Here is an 18,073-nt window from a genome sequence, read left to right as displayed (position 1 = left end):
GGGAATCTCGTTACTCAGCTGCCTGTGCAGTTTCTGCAAATATGCCGAATGCCTGAATGCGAACGTCTGCAGACAGCGTAACGGACGTCAACAATCCACGGAGTGCTGAGTTCTTCTCGTTGTTTTTTCCCGGCTAATTTGAATACCTGTTTTTTTGATAAAACAGTGAAAGGTGAGGAGGCTGGCCTATCCCGATCCGCTGGTAAACTCCTGGCAGATCTTCCGATCGTTGCACGTACACAATAGTGATTGATAAAAGTGAGTTATTGGCAGTCAGGTGTCGTGCGTACGTACGTGGTACGGTATTCAAATTCCGAGCCGATTAATCCGGTTCTCAGTTATTAAAAAAATCGACAGCGTCAACAGCCCGAGATAAAAATAAGACACGTTGTTATACCTGTTCAGAGAGGGGAGTTGGAACTAGTATTTCTGCATATTCTCGATGCCATTAGTTGAAACTACGTTGAGATAATCGATCGTTTCAAACGGTGGCATGAGGGCATTTTATATCCGCGATAAACAAAATGAGTGAATAATAAAAATTAGTATATAATCGTAAATCCGTGTACTACTATCGCATTTCATTTTCACGCATTTCTACCGCATCCAGAGTCGTTCTCCTTCGATATTCCAAACTGACGTGCGCCGTTTGAATCGGCTGGAAAAATCAGTTGGGCGAACCGTATACAGGTATCGTTGACCAGGCGATGTTTCAAGCCTTTCAATAAACGTATCGGTGTCACATGCAGTTCGAAGAATTCGTAATCCAACAGTGTATTCTCTTGGCTCAGTGTAATTTGCCCGCTATGCGCTCGGTTCAGATAAAAATTGCGTATATATGTGTTGGCGGAGGCGGTGACCACGTGACCTGTAAGGGCTTGATTTCTTTTTTTCCTTTCCGTTAATGCCGTCTCTTGAAAGGGAATCTTAAAAGCCACGTGGTTACCCCCTGCGCCACGCAAGCACAATTTTTATATCAGAGTCGAGCGAAGTGGGCAAATATTACAATCCAAAACTTGTGCATGTTCAGGTGAAAAAATTCAGCTGTCTCTCAACAGACTTGTCAATGATTAATTATTAGACGATAATCTGGTAAGATTTATAACAACAACGATGAGCCGACAGAAATTATCCGCTATGCCAAATAATGAAAGGACCTTGAGATTAACCCGATTCATCATTTTTACTAATATTATAAGATAGATTATAACATATATCATTCGGTAGATACATTTGCGATACCGCGTGCACTGTCAGAATCGAATTCTCGAGTTTGCAAAGCAAACGACAAATGGACAAGACGCCGTGAGTTTTACCTAGATAGAGAATTATTCGATAGTGTTTTAATACGATTGTTAAAGGGTTAATCCTTTCACGCTTTTATCAATGAGATTATTTAAGAGTTAACCAACAACAATTCATTTCAGGAGAGAAACAACCGCCGATATTTAGTGAAGTGTGCAGAGTTTATAACTGAAAAATAACAGGTGTGTTTCAATTTTGTATAAATTATAAAAATACAGGATTCTTTTACAAAACGGTATCTAAACACATTATTAATATATGACTGCCGCTGACCAATTTAAAATTATATTCGTACAACAGTACGCCAATTTCCATTGCCGACTGTTTACCGATACATATATATATATATATATATATAACTCCGCGACCTCAGCCACTTTTTTTTTATCATTTTGAATCTGTTTCGTAATTAGTTATGTAGTATTACCTACTACTTTAAGGTACTCTCTGTGAATTTTTTCAGTATATAATGAAAGTTTGAAGTAGGACAAAAAAATGTGAGCATAAAAAAGTCATGTTTTTCTATGAACTAGTTAATGCAATTATAACATATATTGCATTGAATAATTTATAGAAAAAAAAACTTTTTATGTCAATATTTTTTTTTGTCCGACTTTAAACTTTGATGATATACAAGCTTAAGAGGGGGAAAAAAAAAAACATTTTCGAAACCAGTAAATTAAAAACTCTGAAAAAATTCACAATGAGTACCTTTAAGTAGTGCTACCGTACAACCAATTATGGAACGGATCCGAGAGAATGAAAAAAAAAGTGGCTGAGTTGGTGGCGAAACACCCATACATGTTTAACGAAAAATAAGACGATGGCAAGAATATTTCAAGTTGTAGAATTTTTCCTTTGCCAAAAGTCTGACATTACAACCGAGACATCCCGGTTTGCGAAATTGGTTTTTACAACCTACTAACGGTTCACTACTAATTTGAATTTTAACGACGATTTTGGCGATGTTGCCGAAAACGGGCGAAGTTCATATAGCCGTGTTGATCTTCATACAGCAAAGGTCCCGGGAACAAACGAGGCGTTACGGGATTAATTAAATCAGCATTCCGTGTACGAAGCAGTCGCGCACTAATTCAGTCCGGGATAAATGTTTTTCCTTATCCGCGCTGCCGCGCCGGTCCGAAAATGGGGAATCGCAGTTAAAAAGCAGACGAATTAAAGTAAACACGAGATAATACGAGTGTGCCAAATGCATGGATGTAGATGTGTTTGTACACCTGTTCGATGGAAGCGAGTTGTTCATCGGCGTGTTGTATACCTATTTAAATTGACGGGAAAGCCGCGTGTGTCTCGGTTGCGTATATAATGACGGTGAATATACCGATTCCGTTCACTTCACGCGGGATTCCGAAGGAGTGGAATGTGTCACAAATGTCAGGGTTCGCAAGTAATCACTGCATCTACATTTCTCCTGCTTTTTCTATATTCCCCGGTATCGGTAACGATCGTCCGAAGGTGGTGGCGCACAAGTGTCATCGTTGAAATATGAACATCAATGGTCAACGATTCGGTGTTTCTGTCGCGCTCGAACGGCTCAGTGACAACCTTGACAGTGACGAAGAATGCGACTGTGAGTATACCCAATATTCTAATAATTGCCATTCCCGTCGGGCTGGTAAGTTACGATGTAGAAAAATTTTACTCGGCACGTTCCCCGTCGCGTTTCGAACCAACGTCAGTGAACGAAGTGAAAGTTTCCATTTTCCTGAACTCTCAAGTACCAATATTCAATATACGTACATGCCCTGATTTTTCCGTTCGAAAATTGCCCGGTGCGAATTACTTTTTCAGACATTCAAACCAAGCAAACCACAATTCTCGAATTACGAGATTTCGTCCATTCGAAGATGACTAACAAGTTCAACCAACCTCGATCGTACTTTCGATTCCAATAAAAAAGAAAAAAAAAAGAAAAAAGAAACGACATTACAGCAGAGAGTCAGACGCGCCCAGCGGCATTTCGATAATTTATTCCCGTGATATTGCAGGAAGGGCGCCAAACGAACGACCTTGTCTGCAGATCGGTTCGAGACGAAACCTTGCACCTGATCACCGAATTCAATCATCGCCTCAAGATCATAGCTGCAAACGTTTTCTATCAAATTTAAAGACGAATTATACCGAAGTTGCAGGGTAAAAAGTCAGAAAAATAAAAGTAAAAAATCATACATCTGATGAATGTAGTAATTGCGATGTAATTTGTGTTTACACACGACGTAAACGATAGCTGTGTCAGCATTGTCGGACAAGAAGACACGCGTCACGGCTATATCTAATCAACATCAATTACAACTTTCGTAATTGAGGTCACGGGTGGATCAATTGAGTGTATAAGTTACACGGGAGATTATTTTGGCAACTGAATTAAGTAATACGCGTTATACATATTGATGCAAATATTTCAAGGGGCATTTGATTACGCGATATGTTGCATTGCGAAACGTGCCGAGTCAGACTTTAGCACAGTGATTTTTGATGAGATTTTCTTCAGCTCGGCCTGTAGCTGGATTGAATTTGTAAATAAGCATGGTGCAATTCGCGTATACCTATGAGTTATATTTGCAAATTTCCACCGCTTGAATAACAATTTTTTCCCTATATCCTCGACACCGTGCGCAGTTTGCTGCAATAAACGTTTCTGACTTACAGCGGAATGCGAGGGACTGGAGAGGGCGGATTTTGAAACCGCCATGACCGCGACTGGATATGGAAAGTACAACTACCTGCTCATGCTCGCCATGTTCCTGCCGTCATGGGGGAGCATATTCGACGTTTCCAACATGTCGATGATCTTACCATCGGCCGAGTGCGACCTTGGCTTGGCGCTAATTCACAAAGGCGTTTTAAACGCCATCACGTACGCCGGTGAGTAATTACCGATACGTCCAATCGGTGGAAACGCCTTGATCGTTTTGAAAGGAAAAATTCTAGAAATATGTTTATCGGGATGCGATTGACAGTTACCTGTGTGACAATTAAAGCAAAGTAACTGCCGTTACGATACCTTCTCCGTTCGAAGCATAACCCGCAATTATCTTGAGACAGAGATAACCGTAGAAACGACGATTTTGTCAACAGGCACGATAAGCACGGCGATGGTTTGGGGCTTCGTCTCGGACGTCTACGGTAGAAAAAAGCTGCTGATCTACGGCTACCTGGCTGACTCCCTCTGCAACGTAATGAGTGGAGTATTTTCGCAAAATTTTTGGGTCCTGCTGGTCTTCAAGTTCGCCAGCGGCTGCATGTAGGTTTCGAATTATGAAATGAAATCGGGAATACCGCTATCCGATGAAACGCCATCCAAGATTCATGAACCAACTACAACTACTATCTCCTCTTTTCGCCACAGCATGAACGGCCCGTACGCAATATCGATGTGTTATTGCGCCGAATTTCACGGTGAAAAACATCGCTCGAGAGCTATGCTATTCCTCGGGCTGTTCTCCACCGTTGGAAACATCGCCGTTCCACGTATGAATAATCCACACTTACAAGATTAACCGACGATATTATATACATAGATATGTCGCGTTATCTCATCAGGCGCGATTGGCTCGGTAGCGATAAGTCAGGATCGCAATTATCGCAATGCAACTCGTCCGTATGCAATGTTGCAGTTCTCGCATGGAGCGTGATACCGCATACCTGGGAGATAGTCTTGTTAGATGGCCTCTTTGTCTACAACTCCTGGCGCCTATTCCTGACCCTCTGCGGGCTTCCAACGCTGGTCGGCTTCATGGCAATAATATTCTTTCCCGAGTCGCCCAAGTTCCTAATGTCGAGGGGTCAGAACGACGAGGCTCTTCTGGTATTCAGAAAGATGTACACCATGAACACCGGCAAACCCCCGGAAACATACCCAGTTAGTAAACGGTGTCCTTACCGTTAATCGTAATGTAAGGAAATAAAGTGTGTCGGAATTGAACACCGATCTTATCTCAGTCTCCGCATATCCAAAATCACGTAAATAGGTTACTCGATGTTACTTATTTATTGCCGTATATTCTGTTTGCTGAAAATGCCAGTTTCTGGCGTCAAAAAAGTTGCAAAATTAATACCACAAACACTAAAGAATAAAATATCAAGCTTATTGGATATGTTTTCTGACTGGTTCAACTAAAGCGTATGCACATTGTTTCACCTTATTTCCTTATTACGTCGTGCCACTGTCGAAGACAGTCTGTTGACGGATCCTTTGCTCCCTTCGTTAGGTGATCTCGCTTGAAAACGAGAAGAACATTTACGGATCGAGGAAGAGCATGCAGCAATCGATGAGCTCGGATTCACTGGATGGATGGCGAGGTGTTTTGAAGGGATTTAGCGAGGGTCTGAAGCAGATGAAGCCGCTATTCCTGATGCCGCATTTGGTCAAGCTGTTGCTGGTAGTCAGCATTCAATTCGGAGGGATGCTGGCGTGAGTGGAAACAGTTGGATCAATTGTCTGTCACTCGCACGACTGTCTTATCCATTTTCTTCCAGGCTCAACACGATACGCTTATGGTTGCCACAGTTGTTCACGATAATAGAAAATTTCGATGACATCGGTTACGACGACACCAAGGGACCACCGACGTTCTGCGAAATGCTTGACATATCAATGATCGCAGAGGCGAACAAGACCAGCTTGAACTCGACAACCATCGATCCCCGACATTGCGAAAACGTGAGTATAAACGATCGGTGATGATCGTTTTGTTCGGCGGTTAATTTTGGTAAAACTTTCAGATGGTCGTGGACAAGTCGGTTTACATCAACATCGTTGTAATATGCATAGTATCGACAGTGTTTTTCATTTTCATGAGCGCGGTGGTGAACATCCTCGGACAGAAGAACATACTACGTAATTATTACCCTCGCATATAGCTACCCGGTAAAAAATCGATCCAATCACCCGATAATTGTACGGAAAAATTTCAGTTATATGCTACGGAGTATCGATGATCTGCGCAGTGTCTCTTAACTGGTCGGCAAACACCATGCTGACGTTGTTCCTCTCCTGCTTGTTCGTAGCATTGACGAACATCTCTGTGAACGCGCTGATCGCGGTGACGGTCGATCTGTTTCCGACAACGTTGAGGTTGTATCATAGTACGCTGGTCGTATTACAATTCACACCCTGATTTACCTTACCCTTGTAACGTGTTTTAGAACAATGTCCGTGAGCTTGATCATGATGATCGGTCGATGCGGTTCCCTGATAGGAAATCTCTTATTCTCAGTACTGCTACTGCACGGTTGCGTCGCCCCTTTAATGTCGATCGCCGGATTACTGCTGGGTAATTAATCACCGCTCGTACATTGATCGTTAATCGTCGAACCAATTTGTCAATTAATTTAATTAACGTCTCCTTCACTGCAGTGTGCGTCCTGCTGACCCTCTTCATACCGAAACCGGCCGGAGGACTGAAATAACGACTGATAAAACATTGTATGAACCGTTGATGATGTTTCTCGAAGAAAGTGGCGCGGTGCTGTAGACACGGTCACGGATCGCGAGATGCCATTTATAATTATAAAACCATAATAATAAACGAGCATGCGCCAAACGAATACCTCGATTCTTGTCACTTTTTTCATTCCTTCCCTGACTCGTTTTTGTCTCCTTGCGTCGAGGCTGTCTCCTCTCTTCAAGGCGATCTTCAAGACGCCATCGTCTGCCCACCGTACACCACGATATGACAATACGACGGTCTGCAGCAAGGCGGACGTCTCGTACATAGGTGTGTGTTCGATATCAGGTGGTGGATGGGTAGCTGCGGAGGCATAAGGGCCTTGAAGTTTCACTTTCGACACATCCTGGAGAGCCTTCCATTCCAGCCTTCACCCACATGCTCGACTTCCCGGCTCAGCGTGCGTCGAACGCAAACGGTCACTGCGTTATCTGTTCCTCTGATCTCCTCGAGCCCACCGATTAGCCACCAGGTACTTCGAGTCCCTGTTCGCGATTCCGCGGCCACAACGGAAGGATTCAATTGTCCGGCCTAAGAGTCCGAAGACAATTTGTCACCGTCAAAGGACTCGAGTCTGACAATGAAGTATGATCGTCAGAGTCGACTCGTGAAAGGAGCGCGAATTCGAGTAGCCTGGAAACTTGTATCTCTCTCTCTCTTTCTTTATCCAGTCCAGATCATTTAACGGTCCTAAAATGCGGAAAATCGTAATTAAACACCATATATTTACATGCCTACCGTTCGAAGGACGCGCGAGAAGCGTTATACGAGACGCTCGATATCGCTACATAGTGTTGTTAAAAGCAGCCGAATTGCTTGACGGTCGAATTAATGATAAATCGTTTATTCAGTGACACGGATATCATCGTGCTGTATATAAGTGCAACGGGAGGATTGATTGCCAATGCCGAGCATCGCTATAGAGAGAAAAATCATCCCACTGTGATGATCATTACCGTTAATTTCAATCTCTTCTCTTTCTTCTTTATTTCTCTCTTTTTCCTCTCGCTCTCTCTCTCTCTATTTCTTTCTGTATAACAATAAAGCTTCTTCCTATCGCGTTAATCAACCACCGGAGTGACGAGCAAACCTCGGGTCTGCGGCTAAGACGGTTTGAACTTGATTGAAAAGTAGCGGAGAAACCTTTGTGAAAGACTTCCTGTCCAGGATTTGGAGGATTCCTTCGTGTTATGCCTGCTACGTATTTTGTACGTCGGATCACCTCGAACGGCTAAGTCACTTTGTACTGGTTCAACGATCGTTTCGGCTCTTGAATATTCCATTAACAGATCGACGAACAGTTGCGACCGTGAAATCGCTCACTCAAATAAATTACTTTTAGACACTTCCCCATTTCGCGCGGGTTCGCGAAGGGTGTTAGAGGCTACGAAATACGCAGCTCTGCATTGTCATCGACGATTACGAAGCTCAATTTTCATTAAAAGATCAGTAATTTATGCCACTTTGTCAACCCCCAAAGTGTCCAATTATTATTTCGAGACAAAGACGCGATGGTTCGGGTTCGTAGATTTAAACGAGAGGATTGACCGCTGTCATAGCCCCGAAAACAACGCCGAAATTAGGAGCTACTGAAGAGAAGAATCAACCAAATGTCGTACCGGTCATTGAACGCTTCTTTACGGAATAATAATGGGATTCAAATTCATACCTGAATTTTCCACCGTCAAATGCGCCTCAGAATTTTACCTTCCATATGCCAATGAGTATGGTATTAGGATTTGAGATATCGCTGAGTGATTTCGTTGAAAAAGTTTGGGGTGAAAATCCCCCCCCCCCCCCCCCCCCCAAAAAAAAACCGTACAAATAGAGGAAAAAATAGAACCGATAGTTGGTGAAGTAAATCCATTAAACTGACATTAAGTTGGCACTTTAATCAGACCGAATGTACGTAGAGCTAACTATGTAGACTTTATAGTCGGCCCGAGTTATAATCCCTGCAGAGAGCGACGAAGTCGCGCACCGTGACGCCAATCATTTACATTGGGTCTTGGCTGCCACAACTGCTCCTTCTCTACCTTCCTCATGCATCCGTCTCTCTCTGGGTACTGCTGCACAGACCCAGCTGCTTCTCGCGATGAGTGCTTCTCCTCTCTTTTCGTCTTTCTTGTGATTTTCTTCCTTTTCTTTTTTTTATCATGTTCCCAACATTCTCTCTTCCTTGTTCCTTACTTTATCACAGCGAATCCCACGCCCATTTAAACGCGCTCACCTCAGGATTCGAGATTTCAATTATTCATGCGTATGTATGCGCATAGTTGGGTTTCTTGTCAACGTTTCATAATCAACAAAGTCGAAAAAAAAACCAGCCAATTAACAGGATCAACCAGCGTTGCTTCGCCTTTTTCTTTTCTCTTTTTTTGAAAATTCCGACAATCGAAAAAATAAATTTTTTTTTTAAATATTGAGATGATCTACCGAGGTTACGTCGATTGTTTCAATGTCATTTTGTGACCCCTTTAAAACTGCGTCAACCGCAAGGTTGCTGCGCATGAAAGAAACTCCCAGAGAATTTTACCTCAGGGCATTTCTCACAATGTATATTACATACATAAAGAAAAAGAACAATCAAAAGGATCATAAAACCTGCAGCTACAAGAGAATCTGAACGCGTTATACAGAGCCAGGGAATGTTGCTGCATTACAGACGTGCGCGGTGGTGGTAGCAGCACGTTACGGGTGGAGATTTAAAAACCGTTTCATCTCTGCACGCATAGTTACTTCCTGAAATTGATACAATGAATCAAACCTGCGGAATATCGTCCTTGTTTACCCGTTATAATAATCCACGGAGCGTGGTGACTCCGGAAAGCGTCGAGAATTTTATCGATTCAAAGGATAAGGAGCACCAACTCAAACAGGAGAATTGACAAAATCTGCCCCCTAAAATAGTACACATTAGGTTTCTTTTTTTTTTCTAACACTACCGTCGCGAGTCTTCACTTTGTACCGAAGTGACATTGGTTGCTGGGATGCCCAAGATCGATTAATCGTTGATCTTGCAATGTGATTGACAGAATCGCCCAATACTCTCTCCACTGTATTCGGTGCATACGGAACACCAGTGCCATCTTATTACAGGCAGCTATTTATTTACATGAAGTTAGTGCTCCTTATCTGTTTTTGGTTCCACCCTCCGCAGGGCTTCGTTATTACAAGGAAAAGTGAGCGAATGGCGGAACCGACAGCGAGTCTAGCCAGCGAATTCGTGCCGATCTCGGACCGCTAGATTGCCGATGGCGCGTAGCGTGTGAACCACTGCACCTAGGTTCTCACTGTTCTTATACCGATTTTCTTCCGCTATCTCGCGTCTTCCTCACGTCGGCGATCTGCGTAGACAGCGACATCGCGTGATTGCGTGAACGGGATTTCTCCGCGGACTTGGCTAGTTTCGACCGTGCTGTTGGACAATGGATTCGTCCCGTCCGGGTCCCCGGGCTTCTGTAAGTATACATAGGTATAATCACGCGATTGCACCCAGACCTCGAGTCGGTCATGAAAAAGGGTACTTTTTCATCAACCGAATCACTCTCTGTTCCAACGATCCAGCAGCGGGTGAGAAAAAATTTCGCCTACGACGTCTTTTTGGCTCCGAGTTGGTAGAGGAGAAGAAGAAAGGATCATTCGTCTCGACGACCGGCTAAACTCTAATCGATTCGTAACACTCTGTTTGCCGATCAGAATTATACTCCTAAGTAAATATACCCACTACTGCTTTGACCTCGCAATGGACCAGACGATCTAGGTGTCGACACGTGTAGGAACGGGAATGGTCGAAAGACGATTCGCCGGATTAACGATAATGGAAGAGTAATTCACTTGGCGATATGAAGGGTTTGGAACGACCTTGAAATATTTGTTTTTCCACCGACGTGGCCGCAGTCAGTCATACTTTTCTTCCTTGCGCGAGTCGATGATCATCGCGGTTGGCACCTGGTTGCCTAACCGCGATGAGGTCGGTCATCCGTTACATCAGTTAAAAAGTTTTTGACAATCGGAGGAAACGAGCACCGAAGTGTCTCCGTGGTAGCCTGCATCCTTGTACAGATAATCGCAACCTTCGCGTTAACGACGGAACAATATCGGACGGCCAGACGGTGAGCACTCGGTACACGGTTGAAAAATTGCAGCTGAAATCGGATAAGGAGAACGGTCTCATTGCCGCTTCTCGTAGAATCCGCAAGGAAGAAGAACAGCAAGAGAAAAAAAACAAACGCCCCGTGATCGATGACCCCTTTCCATCAGATCCGGCGACTGGCTCGCAATCGGTTTGTATTGACACTGGCGAGCTAAAAGGTAAGCCTGATCCAAGTTCACGCTCTCATTGCCTGGGATGATGATGAACAATTTGCGGAATCGGTACGGCTCGGCGGGTATAATGACGGTAATGGGAAGTGCAGAATCACCCTGGGCTTGGCTTATTCTTCTCATTCTTATTATCTATCCCTCGGTACTATTACAGCCACCGTGGAGCTGTGCACAACTAGCCGCAGCCTTCGCATCGAGTGCCCGCGGGCCGGCAGAGGGATGGACGTCCGACCGCGGACGGATCACACCTTAATAAAGCGACGACTACGGTATATTCAGCGGGCTCTCGGTAGTCCGTCGCTTACTTTGAGGCCTCTGAAAGGCAGGCGTGTCCGAGCGGATGATGATTCGTGGGAAGCGCGTTTCAGCCGCGGAAAATCCTTCGGCAGGGTTCAACGTTACGGCCTTAGAGCTGTGGCATGGTGAAGATAGTTGTAAATCGGAAACCGCGCATATCCTCGAGAGGGCGATATGTCTGACTAACAATAAGCTTTTGGCGTCTTTTTTTTCGTCGGCTCGTCATTTGCAGCAAAATAAGTTCCTCGTCTCGCCTTCCCAGAAGCCCTTCAAACGACACCGTTCATTACAAACTACCCGGTGGTCCGGCTTGCATTTCTCAACCTTGAGGGGTTGTCGGGGATTGTAATTGCCTTGAAGACAGCAATTACCAGGGGAGAGTTTACCCGACCTTTGCTTTTTACCCACCCGGTCCCACAGCACAATGGAACCTCGACGTCAATCAGAGGCCTGCAGGATACCAGAGACTTCAAACTCCTCTCGTGATTCTCCTTTTTTTTCATACTCAACGTCTTAGCACTATAATGGTTACTTATGCCAGTACGGAGGCGCTCGGAGTAAAACGTCAACACGCATTCACACCGATAAATTTTCAGCGGGACGATGGCACGTGAAATCAATCTGCCATGGAAGCTATACCATGACATTTAATTCCTGATGTTGTCTCGTCGACATGCGGGGCATAGGGTGACCCGCGATCACGACATTTGACGGTAAACCAGTTAATCGATCACGGCCCAGTTTTATTTCTGGGACAAACGTTCTGGCGCGTGATGGGACCAATTTTTCTGCCACATCACTATTCGGTACCGGAAGATGCGTGTAATTTGGATGCGACGCGGATAGCGGTTCCCGCTATTGCTCTGCATTTCTTTAAAAAAAAAAACTGTTCATAGGTATAACATGACTCGACGTCTAAGAGACATGGATAAACGCGCGAATTTTCATTTTGAACATCGCCGTCGGAGTATCACCAGGCAGATCACGATCCGATGGTGCAGACTTCGGGAGATGAAGGAGGAGCGCCGATCAAGTAGAGGACGAATATGATCACCACGACCGCCGCGACGCCTGTCAGCATTTCGGTGTTGCTGAAACAAGAGTTGACGGTAATCGTCGTCGCTTCGGGGGTGAATCACAAATCATTGCCAACCTCTTCGGCTTCAGGACGAGGGTGCAGAGGCCGTCGAAGAGTTGCCGGTCAACCCAGAACGCGGTTTCCGCGAGGTAGATGCCGAGGAGGATCAGGTAGAAGCACATCATGCGATTGACCACCTGAGCTTTCTCCGAGTAGCTTCCATCTGCGGATATCGAAAGGGAATTAAAAGTGAGCCAAGGCCTGTACGTCAGGCATTTCTTGGAATGCATCACCTGTCGTCATCCACAGGTGCTTGAGGTACTTTATCGCAGCTCCAACTTCGGCGCATCCAACCTCGTACTGCCTCTTTATCATTCCTATTCCGGTCTGAGCTATTTCACCGACTGAACCGAACTCCGAAGTCATGTCTAGAAATTTATAAACCTGTCAACCGTTCCTCAGACCTTTATTCGCTCCCCGTAACGCACTCACCCTCCTTCTCTGCGCTTCCAGGACCTTCGTACCAGCCGAGTCCCCGAGGCTCTTTCCTGAAAATTCTTCGCAATCAGTTGCCGCGTCGGTCAAACATGACGTGGACCACTCACCGGGTTGGATTCGGGTTTAAGTTACCCCCCGGGATCTGAAATCCCTGGATTCTGTCCCTCCAGTCTCTCCCGCTGAACCTGCGAGGTCCCTGATTCGTTGATCTAGCCGCGGGTTTGTTCCTCGTCAAATTTATCGGCACCTGGAGCTGACCGTTGGCGAACTGCGTCGGATCGACGGAGCTGCACTTCTGCGGACAGCACCTGGGCAACGGGGTTCTTAACGCTGTGATTTTGTGGGGAGGTACAACTCCATAGAAAGGGATAACGCACGAGGGACAGTTCCGGCTAGGAGTCTTGTAGTACGATGTCATTGCACGATATCATAACTGGACAGACATTTATCATCAATTCCACTTCAGTGGCGTACATGATGCGCATCGGTGTGAGAGACAATGGGAATAAAAAATCGTATCTTAATTTTTGTAAATCTTTTTCCGCACACACTTTTTTCTTCCTATTATGCACTCATAAACATTGTAACCGCACAGCTGCTGTCAGCAGCGGGCATTAACCGAAGCGAAGTGAAGTAAGGCGAATTTGAAAATTAAAATTCAACAGAGCTGATCGGGTATCGAACGACAAAACTATTATGAAATCCTCCTCTTCATCTTTTTCTACGATGATGAATTCCCCCTTGTCTTTTTTCCTCTCCTCCTTCTTTTTTGCCATTCGAGTTCACGGTAGCACGCCAACCACAAAGTGCTGGAGCGTGAGACGACCGCTGACAAAAGCGAAGTGCGAACAGTGAACAGACTCTTGTCCATCGGTTCTGCGACCTGAGCCATCGTCCGTCAAATAGCCAGCCTAGGTAAACCGACTGTGTGACCCTGGCCATCCCCGGCGTTCGATCAGATCAATGAACAATCCCTCGTAAGATGACCTCGCCGCCTCGGTGGCATCGCCGCTGTTTGTTTCCTTCGTGTAAAACGAACCACGACACTCGAAAACTACTCATATCCGGTTCATCCGCACTGCCACGCACCGTTTTTATGGGAAGAAAATTACCCTCGAGAATTTTTATTACGTGGTCTGAGTAAGGCTTTTTGTTTCCGATCGTTTTGTCATTGATCGAATTCTGATATTTGGAATCCCGACAGACCTGTTGGAGGTAGAAAATTGGTGTAATATTGAGGAATGAACGCCGGGAAGAATCATCGATTATACTGCCTTTCAACTTTACGGGATAAGAAGTGTGATCTCAAAGCCTATTCACGGTGGTTTTTGCTATTTCCTCGGAAACGGATGTGGCGAGGGTTCACCCGGGATCAAGACCGACCGCAAATGGCACCTGCACCACCTTCCGTTCATTTTCATCGGTGAAGAGTCAACAGCCCGAGGCTTGAAGCCTGCGCGATCCATGATCCGAGAATGTTTGCGAGGTATCTTAGCCTTGAGCGTAAAGCGGCGAAAACAATGTAAAAGAAATATTGGAAAAGATGTAGCAACGAGAGGATAGCGTACCGTCATCTTCCTCGTTCGTCTGATTTATAATTGTTACCTTTTGTTTTTACCAAGATCCCGAAGGGCTCACAGACGCAGATATCGCATTTTGTTGAACAAAGAATGGTCTTGAGACTGTAGGCCGACGACCAGATCCGTAGGTATATACTTTACATTTTATTGCTGGGTACGATTTACACGAATCGCGGGAATGAGCCAGGTTACGTCCTTTGGACGGGCCATTTCCCGAGGAAATTGATAATTTATTCGAGTTTCGCAATACGACCTTAAACCGAGCAATTTCCAAAGCTGACAATCGACCTTCACCGTTCTCTGAATATTCATCAATTGCACGCAAGCATCGTTCGCACGTTCAAGAGTCTCGAGGCTATGGTTTCCTCACTGCGGTCAGTCCGAGAGGGTAAGTAAAGTGTTGAAAATTTAAGGGTGAATTATTTTTAAAAATTGGCAAGTTAATTAGGGGCCATTCAAGTATTAAGTAACGCAACAACAGGGATATGCCGTTCAGAGAAACGTTATCAAATGTTACCCTGTAGTATTAGACATTCCAGGCAAGCGTTAGCTAACACAGGAAATTCAAAGTGCGTGATCAAGGCCAATATGCGCCGCCTGCTTGGGAATAATAACAAATCTTCTTTAAAAGGATATGTTAATAATGCATGACTTGCTCAATAACAGTGTGTTAGCAAATATAATGTTCATTGCATGCATTTAAGAAGAAAGATCATATTTAATGTATTTAATACCGAATCAACATTGAATTCGCGTTTTACTGAACATTTCAATGTGTATCAATGATTAATAATAATTAATATTCAGTAAAGTAGGAACAAATTGATCAGGATGTGATTATAAATGGCATTTCTGCCATTCCCAGGTAATGAATCGATTCTCCAATAAACTATTGATAAACCGCTAGCTAACGTTAAAAAATAATAGTGGGCAAAACAAGCAAACGTGAGCAATCGTTGACACTAGGGGTGGGATGCAAAAATTTTGAAAAAAATGCGTTAGTCAATACTGAAATGGCCCCTTAGTGTCGAGAGAAAAGAAGAAAACAAATTCCAATTCCTGAAAAGTACACCGAGGGCTAATTAATTGAAATGTCCATATAACGAGGCACTCGAGGTTGGCAATAATTGTCGGATTGAGATTAAGAGACGTGGATTATAACGACGGTTAGCAAATAGACTCCAGTGTAGGTATACGTACGCATAAGCGGTTGTGAACCAGGAAGCACGGGAACTGGGTCAGTCGTAAGAAAGGTAAATTGGTAACTCATTACGCATTACTTGGAGAGGTAAGGAACAACACAGAGCAGTTAACAATACCCAGGCAAAATACGAGTCAAAGTTAAGGTAACGCCGCAGCAGCGGTGTAACGATATACATATGTATAAGGTACGTGTTAAAAAGGCGTCCGTGGGTCTCCTCGAATAACGCAAAGCGTCGGCCTAGCGGAGCAGCCACTTCGTTTGTTTTTCTACGACAATTAGAATCATAGAAGTAAGTCTGTCACCGCCGAGCGAGAATACTCGCGTTTTGCAACTGCATACACACAACCGACGGTCCTATGTATGCGGCAATTTAACATAACTGTAGACCACGTGTTTACAACTGCCTGGCGAACCGACCGGAGATAACGCTACATCCCGACGCGTGTTACGCGTTTTACAATAGTCATACTAAAACTTTGATATGTCGGCATTCTTTCGTTATCTCCTCGTTTCCATCGCACGTTTTTTTTTTCTTTCATTACAAAAAATCCTGATATGTCCCCCGTTTTTCTTACACTTTTCAGCAAAATCTGCTCTTTTTTTTTCTCTCCGTGCGTTTGCGCTTTCTTCTTCTTCTTCGTTCCGTATTCTTTCCGCAGCTCAGATTCGGAATTTAATAAGTTTTTGGAGTTTTTTTCAAGACATTTTACTCGCCCGATTACTACCCGGTATCAGTGCACAGTGGTGAAAATTTCTAAACAGTTTTCTGCGTATCACACCGTGAAAAGCGTTCGGTAAATGTCGCATTAACGGTATCAAGTGGGCATAATCGAGTGTCTCGATTATAATCCTGGGTCCGAATGATGGGGGGTCGTTAATTCTCCCCTGAGTAACTGCGGATACGAATATTACCGAGACAGATGTATCATATCGGTCGTTAACTAGCGATCCCCGTTTTTTTCTTCATCTATTATCGGTGTGTTACATTACCTAACCTAACGTACTTTGGTCAAAGAGCCGTCCCGTTTCATTTACACAGAAATAAATCCGCGAAGCGTCAGTTATTATTATAGTTACGAGATTATGATCGCGCGGCTCGATCATGTCGAAAGGGTAGAAAGGAGGAAAAATGCGACAAGTAATTAAACGAATATCATTAATACCAAGAGAAGCGAAGATCCGCCGCTTAGCTCGATTTTATACCGTATCATCGCTTCGCGGTCAGCCTTGTGTGCATTTATTGAATGAGAGCACTTGTGGCCAGTTTAACGTGTAACGGAATTACAGCTTGGTTCAAATGCAAATTACAATTTGAACAGTTTTACAGGAGAATTGACACCCAGACGCGGAATTGGCGAATCGAAGAAGCTGCTGCAGTTCCGGGTTCGCGATTCCCAGGGAACAAAGAACCGATCGCGTTACTCAGGCTGCCGTGGATGTAACGCTACGTTTATATATGTTATAACAGGGAAGGAACGGCACGATGATGATGATCAAGATGAACCGGAGGAAGAGAGCCGGGTAGGGAGGTGCAAAATCGTCTCACAAGAACGCGATTAACCTCGGTGTAATAAATTGCACCTGATATTATTTCCGATCGTTTAACCCACGATTCACGAGCCTCGTATTAATCAACCTCTGTCTCACTCTTGGCACTTCGTTAATGATCGCCAAGTTGATGCGTAGGCTGGAATCGAGGCCGAAACACTGACAGCAGAGAAGGACGGTATTAACCCTAATTCGGCGCGGGGTTAGAGTTCCGAATTTGAAACGTTCCGCAAGCGTCTAATTCCGAATTATTTGGTGGCGAAACTTGGAGTGAAGAAATCAAAATTTTACGAAACAACAAAGTTTCGGTTGATCCGAAAGCCAACGGCTGAAAGTTTCGAAAGGCAAAATGTTGAAAATTCAAGTTACGGTAAGTAAAGTTCCGATGGAGCAGAATTCTGAAAAATAAAGTTTCGATAGAGTGGCTATTCAAGTTGGGTGAATTTCACCCCAAGGATTCTTTAAACTCCTCGTAGAGTCCCTTACTGTTAATTGTGGAAATGGGCTTCGCGTCGCCATTCTCCATGCGAAATACAGGCCTTCGTTCGACATTATTGGCACCTTTTTTTTAACTTTGCCGACGTTTCATAACACTTAAACAATCAATTTTGGTTAAGAAAACTGAGAGAACTTTTTCTGCGATCCTAAAACAATACTTGGATATTTTTTTAAATAATTTTACAACTCACTTTTTAAGCAAAATATCACTTTTGAGGTAAATTTCACCCAGTGGTGACCGTTACGCGATTCTACTGAGGTGAGACTG

The 18,073-nt window shown here is 44.2% G+C and overlaps 2 protein-coding genes across 6 annotated transcripts; one reads left to right on the top strand and one right to left on the bottom strand.

The window, feature by feature from the left end:
- Positions 1 to 85: 85 nt before the first annotated feature.
- On the top strand, positions 86 to 6,876 carry LOC107222652 (synaptic vesicle glycoprotein 2B). 5 transcript variants are annotated; one of them, XM_046734148.1, is made up of 14 exons: positions 355 to 690; positions 1,228 to 1,305; positions 1,428 to 1,487; positions 2,782 to 2,896; positions 3,976 to 4,191; positions 4,405 to 4,570; positions 4,676 to 4,797; positions 4,944 to 5,188; positions 5,538 to 5,740; positions 5,806 to 5,989; positions 6,052 to 6,166; positions 6,244 to 6,403; positions 6,475 to 6,602; positions 6,686 to 6,876. In XM_046734148.1, the coding sequence occupies exons 4-14, from the start codon at positions 2,812 to 2,814 to the stop codon at positions 6,736 to 6,738; spliced, it is 1,677 nt and encodes a 558-aa protein (XP_046590104.1). In that variant the 5' UTR covers positions 355 to 690; positions 1,228 to 1,305; positions 1,428 to 1,487; positions 2,782 to 2,811; the 3' UTR covers positions 6,739 to 6,876. The 5 variants fall into 5 exon arrangements, with proteins under 5 accessions (XP_046590106.1, XP_046590104.1, XP_015517587.1 ...); XM_046734150.1 differs by lacking the exons at positions 355 to 690; positions 1,228 to 1,305 and adding an exon at positions 86 to 258; XM_015662101.2 differs by lacking the exon at positions 1,228 to 1,305.
- Positions 6,877 to 12,213: 5,337 nt separating this feature from the next.
- On the bottom strand, positions 12,214 to 14,665 carry LOC107222648. The gene is made up of 6 exons (XM_015662094.2): positions 14,581 to 14,665; positions 13,083 to 14,471; positions 12,970 to 13,025; positions 12,771 to 12,905; positions 12,553 to 12,700; positions 12,214 to 12,490 (listed from the first exon to the last, which is right to left on the bottom strand). Exons 2-6 carry the CDS (start codon positions 13,391 to 13,393, stop codon positions 12,382 to 12,384), a joined length of 759 nt encoding a protein of 252 aa, XP_015517580.1. The 5' UTR covers positions 13,394 to 14,471; positions 14,581 to 14,665; the 3' UTR covers positions 12,214 to 12,381.
- Between the last annotated feature and the right edge of the window lie 3,408 nt (positions 14,666 to 18,073).

This window comes from Neodiprion lecontei, chromosome 3, assembly GCF_021901455.1.
Source record: "Neodiprion lecontei isolate iyNeoLeco1 chromosome 3, iyNeoLeco1.1, whole genome shotgun sequence".
Lineage (NCBI taxonomy): Eukaryota > Metazoa > Arthropoda > Insecta > Hymenoptera > Diprionidae > Neodiprion > Neodiprion lecontei.
The sequence above is the reverse complement of the archived record's forward strand: the minus strand, read 5'-3'. Positions and strand labels throughout refer to the sequence as shown.